The following is a 12,606-nucleotide window of genomic DNA, read 5'->3' as shown; positions in this document are numbered from 1 at the left end:
GCTGTCCTTCTCTTTTAGTATCTTTTTCATGGGAAAATCCCATGATGAACTCAAATGCGTCTCCTGATATTTCACCTGAGTACAACATCTCTTAGGACCAAAAAAATAAAAATCAAAAAAGATTTCAATCTGTCAAATACACAAGTATTTTATAAACCCAAGTGGATTCATACATTAAAGGAAGCAGTTCGCCTAGAAATTAACATTCTGCCATCATTTACTCAACGTCCTGTCATTTCTATGGAAGCTTGTTTCCGCCACGGAATAAAAAAAATGTAAAAGATAATTGAAAGTTTAGAATCTCGTAATTCTGACTTTTTTTTCTCAGACCTGCGTGATATAAAGTTGCAATGGCAAGTTATTAAGTCAGATTTGTAGAATATAAACTCACAATACTGAGAAAAAATATGAACTCGCAATTGCGAGTTATAAAGTGTAATAACAAATAAAAAAAATCCTCAGAATTACACTTTATAACTCGCAATTCTGAGTAAATCTCGCATTTCTGAGGAAAAAAAGTCAGAATTTCGAGATATTTTCGCTATTGCAACAAATTAAAAAGTCAGAATTGTGAGATCAAAAGTCGCAATTACCTTTTTTTCTATTCCATGGCGGAAACAAGCTTCAATACATTTCAAAAATATATTGTGTGGACTTATTTTCTGTAGTTTTTTTTTATTTTTTAAGTTTATAAGTGCCTTATATGATTCCTAACACATAACCAAGTTATAAAGTCAGATTTGTGGAATATAAACTCACAATACTGAGAAAAAATATAAAAAGTTAATTGCGACTTTTGATCTCACAATTCGGACTTTTTTTATTTGTTGCAATGGCGAAAATATCTCGAAATTCTGACTTTTTTCCTCAGAAATGCGAGATTTAGTCAGAATTGCGAGTTATAAAGTGTAATAATAATTTTTAAAAAATCCTCAGAATTACACTTTATAACTCTGATTTCTGACTAAATCTCGCATTTCTGAGGAAAAAAGTCAGAATTACGAGATATTTTCGCCATTACAAAAAAAACAAAAAAACAAGTCAGAATTGTGAGATCAAAAGTCGCAATTACCTTTTTCTCTATTCCATGGCGGAAACAAGCTTCCATACATTTTAAAAATATATTGTATGGACTTATTTTCTTTAGTTTTTTTTCTTTTTTTCAGCTTGGCAGAAGTGCCTTATATGATTCCTGACACATACCAGCACACGGGTCTGAGTAAATGATGACAGAGCGTTCACTTTCAGGCGAACTCTCCCTCAGTCGTCGAATCGCACTGAGTTCCTTGCGTTAGCATCGATCGTAAACTTCTTATTGGACGGCGCTGCGAACCCCAATCCGGCTCCTTTCATTTTGAAGTCCATATGGTGGCTCTGAGCGCGCTCAAACTGTCCCAGAAGGCCTTGCTGCAAAGTCTGTTGGCCTTCTTTCCCCAGCGCCATGTTGGCCGTGCCGGGGGATCCCGCGACTGGCTGGCTGCTCTTCTTAAAGCCACCCATCAAGCGCAGGAACTTGGTCTGTCTGTCGGGGCTGTCGAACTGTGCCGTGCCCCACTGGCCCAGAGTCTACAAACAGATCAAAATTCACATTCACATTAGTACTGATTGCAAAGCTGCTTTAGGACCGAAATATATACTCAACGCATGTGGAAACTGACCGGCTTCGGCTGCGACTCCTTGTCGATGTCCATCTGTAGGGCGAGACGGCGCGCCTGGGGAATGAAACAGTGTTTTAATCACATCTCAACATGAGGTGTATCATATGTAAAACATAATGGGTGATCTGGTGCTTTACCTGATCTATTGAAACTTCGTCCTGATTTCCAGGCTTTGCCGACAGGAACACGATATCCCTCTGAGTGCAGATGGAGAAATGAGTGTGTGATGCACTTTAATGTCAGATAAAGCTACTAGCCAGTGTTTTAAACGCAGTACACTTTCTTTATCAGACATGAGGTAAATTCCTGCTTCCCCATAGCGGGATATTAAATGACTTCTGATCTGATTTGCTGTGGATTTGCTTGCTTTCTTGGAGCGTTTCTTCTTTCAGTGTACAGAAAAAAACCTTAAAATGTCCAGATTATGCATCATAAAACAAGATATGACATTATACTTTGCATAAATAAAATGGGCTTATTCATAGGATAGCGTGATTTTTTAACAATAGAAATATTATATGAAATAAATAAATATTAATTGTATTGATTGCCATAGAGAAAATACCACAGCGTAAATAAATCCTGTTATTCTTTTGATGTTAACCTGGATATTGACCGTAATATGAAGCAGTGTTTTTATTGTTAACTATAACTATTAAAAATATATTTTTTAAACTATTAAAAGTTTAAGTAATAAATTAAAGATAAATATAAATATTCACAAAGAACAAATAAAAATGATTAAAAGAGGGTAAAAATACTTAACAAAATTACAAGAAAAATTTTAATTAAAAAAATTAATTCAAATATTAATATGCAGTAGTCAACATTTGAGGAGGATCAAAAAAGTTCATCAAAGTTTCATATAATTTTCAAGAACGGGTATTGTTCAAAATTCATGTATAACTTTGATGAAAGGTTTTGATCTACTTCAAATGTTGACTACTGTGCTATATAAGTATATAAATAATGCTAAAATAACATTGATATGAAGCAGGGTTACTATAGTTAACTACAATTAAAACTGAAACTTAAAGCGTAATAAAACACTTTTGTTACTTGAGAAAATAAAATAAAATGGTACCTGAAAAAGACTAAAATGAAAACTGAAAATATAAAAATAAAAAATATTTAAAAATATGATTAAATACTATATAAGTATACACATAATAACACTGATATGAACCACAAAAGTTAAATATCCACACTGAAAGTAAACGTAATTATCATGACAGTGATGTCACAGTGTGAACAGCCAATCACGAGCCTCAGTTTTTCCGCCGCAGAATAAACCTCAACGAGACTCACCGCTTTACTTGCCCTCAGCGCTTCACGACGCTCTTCTTTAATGTCCATTTTTTTCAATTTTTCCGGCGTCTTGTTCTGCACTTCTTTCCTCTCCTCCTTTCCCGCCGGCTCCTCCTCCATCTCCTCGATGACATCATCAGCCTTCACCTTGACGTTCTTTTTCGTCTTCTTATCCGGCGAGCTGACGGGTCCTCCGTTCGCGTGAGGAAGACTCTCACCTTCATCCGTGCATTTTAATTTCTTCTTCTGCTTCTTGCTCTTCTTCTCCGGCTTTCTCTTTGCGCTGATGACGACATCCGGCTCTTCTTCTGCGGAAGGTTTCTTCTTACTCTTCTTCTTTTTCACCTTTTGCTCTTCCTCTATGCATGTATCAGCTTCTTTCTTCTTCCTTTTCTTCTTTGTTTCTCCATCCTCCAATTCTGTGTTTGGTTTTCTTTTTTTCTTCTTTTTCTTTTTCACCGTCTCTACACCGTGTCCTATGTCAACCTCTTCTTCTTTGACCTCCACCTCCTTTTTCGTCTTTTTATTTTTAATAGCGTCCACCTCATCTTCATATCCTTTTTTCTTGGCTTTCTTTTTCTTGGACACTAAATGCTCTCCATCCTCTTCCTCCCGCAGCGGTTCTGGCTCCTCCTCCTCCATCTTCCTCTTTTTCTTCTTGATGGTCTTTTCAGGAGCATCACTGATAGTGATTTCTGAGCGTTCAGCTTTGACGGTAGTCTGGACGGACACATCGTGACACACCGTCACGGGGCTGTTTGCTTCCACCTCCTCCTTCACTTTCTTTTTCTTCTTCCTCTTCTTCTCCTCATCTCTGGCGTTTACGTTCAGCGGTTCTTTTTTCACAACAGTCTGAACAGACACATCATGACACTGCATCACATTTGTGTTTCCTGCATCCTGAACATCGACTTCTTCTTCCTTCACCTTTATTTTCTTCTTTTTCTTCTTCTCTTTGGTCGCCCCATCAACAGCCATGTTCTCCTGAGTTGAATGAAACCGTCAGTGGATTCTCAAAAACCTCTTCTCTTTGTTCTTCTTGCTTTTTGCATCCTTGAGTTGCTTTTCATTGGTTCTGCTTGTTGATTTTTCTCAGATTTCGGATTCTGGATCAGCTTTCACCATCTGCAAACGCAGGAAAACACAACATTATTTGGGACAGATAAATGACATTCATATTCATATATTTATAAGTAACATTCAAATGTATATTCATAAGTTATAAGAAGTAAACTATTTTTAGGTCACTCTAGCACCGGAACTAGCCAGTGATTATGAAATTATAAATAAGGATATTTTTCTCACAAAAATGCATCACTTTGCTTCATAAGGCCTTTATTAACCCCCTGGAGCCATATGGATATATTTTATGATGGATGGATGTGCTTTGTGGGCTTCAAAATCTAATGTACCATTCACTCCCATTATAAGATGGGAAGAGCCAGGATATTTTTTAAATATAACTCCGATTGACTATGTTTGGCTGAAAGAAGAAACTCATTTACACCTAGGATGGGTTGAGGGTGAGTGCATTATGGTATAATTTTCATTTTGGGGTGAACTATCTCTTTAATTATTTAGCTAGCGTTAATGTATTTTCATTAACTTTCAGTTCTAGGCTGTTCTTGTGTCGAGAAGGAAAAACATAAAAATGACATTAGGTTGATGTGTGTATGCCATGACAGCTAGGTTAATTTTGTTTAAAATATCTTTTAATTTGTAAAATACAGAAGCATCTTATTATAACAACTTGTATCATTAAAACGCAGTTAAATGACGTGCATAAGTATATGCAGCGAGCGAGCGCTTCGCTAACAGCAGGTTAATATTATTACCGGTACTCGTTTAACGCACTGTTTTATTTGAGTTACCATATATGTTTTATTACTTACACATTCGCCACACGTGGGAAAGCTTTCCTTTAGACTCTTAATCCGGAAGAAATCGCTCGTCCACTTCCTTGGTAACAGAACAGCAACTGAAGGCGTCCGCTAGAAAATGCATGATGGTTTGCCAAGCGCCATTTTTAAACAACAGAAGACCGCGTGTGCGCATGCGCACAACGCAGTTTGCGAACAGTGACAGGAGGCAATATGAAAACACGGTAGGAATGTTTATTATAATTTATTTCAAATATAGAGACATCAAATATAGGGGAAAATACAACCATTCTGTGCGATAGATCTGAACATCATGAGCATAATAAAGAGCGAATTCAGGCTTTTCCACCGACCCTGTTGAAAGTGTCTCATTCTGTGAGACTGCAGCATTCATACACATTCATTACTCCAAAGAACACAGTATTGCCTTACAAGATCAAACACGGCGTAAAATTCATAGATGAATAGCATCAACTGCATCATGAAGACTGGCAATCAAGCGTGCAAAGTTTGGGAAAAAACACCAAACGCTGATGTGATATCAAAACAAACATAAAGATAAACATTTTAAAAAGGTTTAACAATTGGACAATTTATACAAAACAGTTTAAGTAAATTAAATACATTTTCATAAATTTCAAAGTTCGAGATTTTGATTATTTACAGTGGAATGCAGGCAGAAGATTTGCTAAGGCTAGAAATTAATGAGATAATAATTTTTTCATTCTCTCTCACACAATCTCTCTGTAAAGTCAACATGAAATCACATGAAAACCCCTATTTACTTCCTTAATACACAATTTTGTGCATGTTATTCTTTGTAAACGGGCCTTTTTGACTGACATCACAAATCCCCACCCAGCTAACGGAACGTTCTCAGAACGTTCTGGCAAGGTTCTCTCAAAGTTATGAACAAATGTTATTCCAGTAACGGTAATTGAGTGCAACAGCGCCCGCTAGTTCCGGAAGTTTTTTTTTCCCATTTATTTCTCCCATTGGGATTTTAAAAAGTATTTGTTATAAGCCATTAAGCCAGTCAACTATAAGGTGAATCACAACACTAAAAACTTTGATCTGAAGCTAAAAAGTTTTAAAATTGGACAAAAAGACAAAGGTACAAGACTGTGTAGCCTGTAACAGCTTTGGTGAGGTAAAGAACTACAATCCCATTAAGTATAATTGAATTAAAAATGATGGAGAAATATACAACTTCTCATTTACAAATGTTGATTGTATATAAAAACAATATATTTGAAGTTTTTTGCAAAATATGCATATCTATACAAATATAAAAGCACATTAGCAGCGCTTCATGGTAGTGGGCCGAGCTAAAGAGCTATTTTGGCGCCTGTTGCTTGTTTCGACTCTCTGATTGGTGGCATTTTTGAACAGCATCATGGGTAATGTAGTCTTTCACCAGGAATTCCACTGTTAAACACAATTATTTTAAAAATAAGCTGAAATAATGTGTGCTGACATCTTCAGCAGAAACAAACACCATTGATTAACAACCTCACAGCTCACAGTAAGGATGTCTTTGAACATTTATAAGTTATCGTTAAAAATCAATTTCCCTATGGAGAAAATGAATGCAGTTTTAACTTCCAGAACCCAGCCTTTGCTCTCTATAGAATATTCGTTCAGTGTTATCTGGTCTTTAATAATGTTCTCAAAATGTTAGTACAAAAATAATGTTTTTTTTAAATGCTGCTACTTGTTTCAGAATGTTCGGAGAATACTCAAAAGTTATATTCCCAAGAAAAAGTGTTTTTAAAACATTTAAAACCTGGACGCTTTGAACGTTCAGCTAACATTCAGAAAACGTTTTCATAACTTAATGAGAACATTAGCAAAACATGCTTAGAACATGTTCCAATCACTTGCCATATAGTGACACTTTTAAACAGCCAATCACTTCACAATGATTAAAATCATTAATTCATATGAACAATTATTCTCTTATGCTCAGAAATGTCGCATTATGTAAGTAAAATGGGCTTGTGAATGGCGTTTCGTACGGACTTATCTTTTTATGTAAATTCTGACAGGTCCTCATCAGCTCATGATTTGTCTGATTCATTTAATCTAAACAGACATCATCAGTGTGATATCAAATATGTAATGCTTCCTGTATTTAGTATTAAGCACTTAAAAGAGATCATGTGCAAAATTAGCCCGCTCCCATGTTGAAAATGCCCGTTAAATTAAAACAGCTTTACTTTAGGTCTTTTTATTAGTGGAGCATTCCCAAATTATTAACATGGAACCTTAATAAAGTGCCTTTTCACCCTGTGAAGCCAGCCGAAGAAGTAGAAGAGGACATTATTGCCATGTTAGCCGGTCTCACCACAGATGCCTCCCTGTGAAGTTTGGAGGGGCGGTTGGGATCTAAAACACAGAGCAGGAGGTGAATCGTGTGTGTGAGACTGAGATACTCATTCAGTATCTAAACGTATTGTTAATGTATAGTATTGTATCTCACCGGTCCTGCATTCATGAGCAGTGTCATCTCAGTGGGCTGGTAAACGTGACTCCTGAAGGGCATTGCGGGCCGGATCAGTCCGTTATGATAACCTCCAGCCTGCAGAACTGTGAAAACCACAACAATATATATTAAATATGTATAGGCTATTGTTATATATAAAAAATATAAAAAAATTAGGCCTATAAGAAATCTGTGTAATAACACTAATCTGTCCATACAGCATAAAGCTGAAAGAAAAAATATGAATTATTTGAACATATGGGCAATTAAATGAGCTTTAAAAGTTGTGCATGTTCTCCCCTGAAACCACAAACATTCCCCTAACATTCCCATTTGGTTGCCAAACTTGCCATTTGGTTATTTTTTTGAGAACCAAATAATAACGTTCTAGAAACATTCTCTGTAGCTTCTTTTTTGTAACCAGGTAGGTTTTTGTAACAACCTAAAGAGAACCTATATTCAGAACGTTCTCTAATCTCTGACAGCAACATAGTGTCGGCCCAAATTCGGCCCACATCTGGTACACGTTGAATCCACATGTTCCAGATGTGGCCCGGATCTGGGCAGACACTATGTTGTTGTCTGGGATGGTTATTACAATTTTTTTTTTACAAACAAAACCTAACCTCCCCATAATGTTGCACATGTTTTTGTTTAACGACCCACCTGCGCTGTGCTCCTCTACAGTGTACGCCTGACTCTCTGTGAACGGAGCTCTGGGATTGGCTGGCCGCTCGTCGTCATGGTAACTTTGTGCCGCCGGGGGCTGAGGGGTGTCGTAGTAGTTCTGCCCGGAGTCTGCGTTCCTCTGACCGGACGGACGCAAACACAGGTGCGTTTCTGGGATAGCGTGAAATAACAACAGTATCCAACCCTCGGTCACCAAGGCAACCGCCAATGCCGGCTCATCCCAATCCTTCGCCGCGGTCATGATGCCAGCGTTGCCGTAGAGATAGAGACCGAGCCAGGCGACCCAGAGTAGAAGCGAAGAGAGACATGAGAGGAAAAGCCAGACGGCGTTACACCTCCACTTCATCCACTTCCTGCTCGACTCCTCTCGGTTGCTCCCGCCGCACAACACGACGGCTAACGACAACACAGTGGCGGCTAGTAACAACACTAGAGCGTAGCTACATACCAACACGAAGTCTAAAGGCAGGTAATCGCAGGCTGCGTGTCCCTCGCGGACTACCGTAAGCAGCAGCCACTCTCCAGCGATGATGCCTTGAACCACGGTGAGTGCGACAGCCAATCCCGCGAGAGAACTCCCCGCTAGGCTCCGCCTCCCTCCGGCTAGCTTCTTCAGTCGCACTCCCTGCACTAGCAAACATGAGAAACACATGGCGAACAGCGCCCCCCACAGACCACGCCGCACTATGCAGAGCACCTCGCCACGCCCCACCAAGAACACCAGTGATAGGCAGAAGAGACCAACCGTTCCGCCCAATAGGAGGAGAAGGGGACCAACGCCACACCGTTTCTCCGGTTCCGTTACCGTTTTCAGCTTGGCTAACAGAATCATGACCAGGGTCAAAGCGGATATGGTCCCACCGCACGCTACGGCCTCCAGCACCACGCCCCACACGGACTCCAGGTCGCACAGAACTCTGTAGGGCGGGTCCACTGAAGCGCCACACCCATGAGGAGGGGGCGGGGCCTGAAGCGTGGGCGGGTCCTCCAGAGCGCAGCAGCCAATCAGAGCGAGAGTGAATATGAGGGTGGGGCTTAGAGCCATGGCTGTAAGAGAAAGAGCACAGATGAATGTTCTTTTTTTCATTCGTGTACTGTGAAAAGAATTCAAAAAAAGTTTTCTGTTAAAAGACATGGTAACACTTTATTTGGTAACACTTTATTTTACAGTGTCCTCGTTACATATGTTACATGTACTTACCATCCAGTAAATTATGCATAATTCCATGCAACTAACCCTCAACCAAATCCTAATCCTATATAGTAAGTACAAGTATATAGTAGTTGCTTAATATTACTCAGTTCTTAAATATATAATTACACTGTAACAATGACACCTTAAAATAGTGTAACCAAAGAAATTAACTGAACCAACCAGCTCTGAGATGAATCACAACATTAATGAAATCGAAATTCACAATTCTTGTTGTTCAACGGAATATTGCAGTATTTATTTTAAATCATTTTGTCTGTGGCCATTTTTTTAATTTTTTTTATTATTATACCCACGTAACTTTTAATTAAAAATAACTTTCCTTCCCGCTTGCAGTGACGTCTCTTCTCTTCTCAGGACCTGTTTACTCCTGGTTTTAAGATGTGTTTTGGTCGATCGGATCACAAGTAGACGAGGGAGACACATTCCCGTTCACATCTGGTGTTTTAATCCGTCTCTTTTGTCCACTTTCAACCACTTCTGTCCTGATTTCTTTGTCTATGGGCGGGTAAATGTCTGGGTCTTTTCAGAACTTTCGATCTAATGGACAAAATAAGCTTACGCTATTTACATATGAACGCAACCGGAGAGACAGAAAAACACAGCTTTAGTTTCTGCTCTGACAGACGCAAGATCAGCCGAACACTGAGTGTGTGTTAGAAATCAGGAATGATGAGAGAACATTGTGCTTGATACGTTTTTCATCTTCAAACCAAACTTGAGTCTCCAGCCGATAGTTTAAAGTCTGGCTAGAGCTCTTCCCATAATGTTCACGCATTAGATCAGTAGACGGAGAGAAGACATGAGCGTTTACACTACGAAAGCAATCCGGTCGAATGTGTTTTCAACTTCCTCTGGAAGTGGTGGAAAGTGGACAAGATCAAAACGCTTTAAACCCCGTTTACACCTGTATTTAGTGTCGTCCACTTGTGATCCGATCGACCAAAACACATCTTAATACCAGGTGTAAACAGGGCCTCTGATGATGTGTTCACTGGCATGAGGGCGGAGCAACCTGTCACCCACATGAGATCCACCAATAGCAAACCACAACCATCCAATCAATTCCCCACGGACGAAATCAAGCCCCGCCCTTCATTTGTTCTTGTTCGAGAAGCAGTTTCACTCAGATAAACGTCACAATAGGGAATAAAAGACTATCGCAACTTCTGTTTCATGGCAACTTAAAAAAATTACAAGTTAAAGACAAAACTACACTTCTTTGTGGCAGTGAACTATTGCATAAAGTCTTGCGAATTATGCATTAATTCAAATAATAAAAAAAAACTAAGTCACTGAATATAAATATAAATAAATATTGAATATTAAAGTATTCTTACATATTTAAACTCTACAGAGGAAGACCAACTCTGCTTTAACTTCCATTGGTTATTGGATTGGATAATTCTTCACTAGGACTTTTGTGGTTAAATACAAGTAAAAGAAAATGATTGGAGTTTTAACAGGAACTCACTCTGGTTATTCATAAATCCATTTTATGTTTAACTCTGGCTTTTTTATTTTCCCATCTACTTTTTCACCTTGTAATGGTTTGTTTTGCACAGGAATACAACTTTCAAATCTAGTTGTGCGTGACACTTAAATTGACTCTGCATCCTGTTTTCTTTTGGCTTTTGGTTATTTCCATTTGTGTTTGTCTGCTGCAAGGCCACTCTTGTCCCTATTAGTTCTTTTACCTGGTTAAATAATGGTTGCGGCTACTATTTTTTGCAGATGCATTAGCTCATCCTCTGCTGCTGAGTTGTAAAAGCCGAGTGTAAAGACGAGCTTCCACTTTGTCTCGCATCCTCTACCCCTTTTAAACCCCGACAGTTGCTATGGAAACCAGAGGCGCGCGTGGGCTGGCCTAGATGGAGCAGCACGCAATTTACATAGCCAGAAAAACACAAGCGCGCACACACACACACACACACACATGCACACAAACACACATTTATGTTCAAACATAAACAACTTTAGGATCAAATTTATAAGAGTTACTTAAGCACATAAAATGACGAGGAACTAAGATTAGATCTCCAGACAAAACAGTTATATAATCCACTGACAGATACAATAGGTTGTTACTCACCTGACCAGTTCAGATTGTGTTTTAGATGTGTATTTATTAGTGCTGGAGAGTTTCCTCAACTCACATGTCCACCATCCAAATCTCTTCTTATCGTGTCGTGGGAATAATCCTGAAAAACACACACTTGCGCGCTGACATTGCAACCGAGCGCCGCTCTTGTTCTTCGTGCTCAATAGTTGAAAATCAGTGACAGTTTCACACCTACACACTACATCTGTAAGAGAGCATCCTTCTCTCTTTATTTCTCTTATTCTTCTCTCTTATTCTTCTTCTTCTTCTTTCTCTCAGCCTGTTTTTGTCAGTGTTGAGATGGAGAGCAGTTGCAGATCAGCAGAGACTGAGATTCACTTCTGAGTGGATATAAAGCGCACTGGACCAATGTAGTCCATCCTCACTGTCACATCTCTCTCTCTCTCTCTCTCTCTCTCTCTCTCTCTCTCTCTCTCTCTCTCTCTCTCTCTCTCTCTCTCTCTCTCTCTCTCTCTCTCTCTCTCTCTCTCTCTCTCTCTCTCTCTCTCTCTCTCTCTCTGAAGGGTTTCATTCGCAGCATTGTGACTGATGCAGAGCAGAGCCTATAAATAAACCACAGCAAAACACTGTCATGATGATCCAGGCTCTCAAACTTCTGGCCTGAAGATCTCTGATTATTAGACCTCTTTCTGTCATTGACCGCTGACTGTCCACTTGTGTGTGTGTGCCAGGTGTGTGTCCGCGTGCACTGACTTGAGGAGTCTTATGTAATAAAGATCCCAGCGCTTCAGGTCATACGTGTATTGTGTGTGTGTGATTGTGTCTCTTTAAGTAGCCTTCAGATAATCCCATGCAGTGGTGCAGTGAGCCATCAGAGCATTAGAAACCTCTCCTCTCCTTTCATTATGTGTAGCTGCTATTTTATTTCACCAGTAATTAGTACAGTGAATATTAAGTGGGATCCGAGAGGAGACATTTGATCATATTCCTAATGTCTAAGAAACATTATTTGGCTTGAGGCCTTACACACACACACTCACACACTCACACACAAACACTCACTCTCAGTCACACACACACACACACACACACACAGATATGCGTCAGCACACCGTAACAGATTATCTCTTGATGACGATTAGGTTAAGCTGCATTCAGATGACTTGCTAAACTCCTCTCGTGCTGGAGAACTTGAGAGCTGAATGTTTTAAATAGGGTTGCCATAGTGATCGCAGCTTGTTTTGTATTGCCTAAGCGTACTTGGCTAACACAGGGATCGGTCTCAGTACTGTGGCTAACGCTCTGGCAAG

The 12,606-nt window shown here is 39.3% G+C and overlaps 2 protein-coding genes across 3 annotated transcripts; both read right to left on the bottom strand.

Moving 5' to 3' along the window:
• Positions 1–1,117: 1,117 nt before the first annotated feature.
• Positions 1,118–5,001, bottom strand: knop1 (lysine-rich nucleolar protein 1). Its single transcript, XM_084392203.1, has 5 exons — positions 4,859–5,001; positions 2,967–4,091; positions 1,796–1,855; positions 1,659–1,712; positions 1,118–1,566 (listed from the first exon to the last, which is right to left on the bottom strand). The coding sequence occupies exons 2-5, from the start codon at positions 3,942–3,944 to the stop codon at positions 1,261–1,263; spliced, it is 1,398 nt and encodes a 465-aa protein (XP_084248329.1). The 5' UTR covers positions 3,945–4,091; positions 4,859–5,001; the 3' UTR covers positions 1,118–1,260.
• Positions 5,002–5,067: 66 nt separating this feature from the next.
• On the bottom strand, positions 5,068–12,139 carry gprc5bb (G protein-coupled receptor, class C, group 5, member Bb). Of its 2 annotated transcripts, XM_084392186.1 has the most exons (4): positions 11,327–12,139; positions 7,998–9,068; positions 7,329–7,435; positions 5,068–7,234 (listed from the first exon to the last, which is right to left on the bottom strand). In XM_084392186.1, exons 2-4 carry the CDS (start codon positions 9,064–9,066, stop codon positions 7,190–7,192), a joined length of 1,221 nt encoding a protein of 406 aa, XP_084248312.1. In that variant the 5' UTR covers positions 9,067–9,068; positions 11,327–12,139; the 3' UTR covers positions 5,068–7,189. The 2 variants fall into 2 exon arrangements, with proteins under 2 accessions (XP_084248312.1, XP_084248311.1); XM_084392185.1 differs by lacking the exon at positions 11,327–12,139 and having other exon boundaries at positions 7,998–9,220.
• Between the last annotated feature and the right edge of the window lie 467 nt (positions 12,140–12,606).

The sequence above is a fragment of the Rutilus rutilus genome (assembly GCF_951802725.1).
Source record: "Rutilus rutilus genome assembly, chromosome: 2".
NCBI classification, from domain to species: domain Eukaryota; kingdom Metazoa; phylum Chordata; class Actinopteri; order Cypriniformes; family Leuciscidae; genus Rutilus; species Rutilus rutilus.
This window is presented reverse-complemented; position numbering and strand designations above follow the sequence as displayed.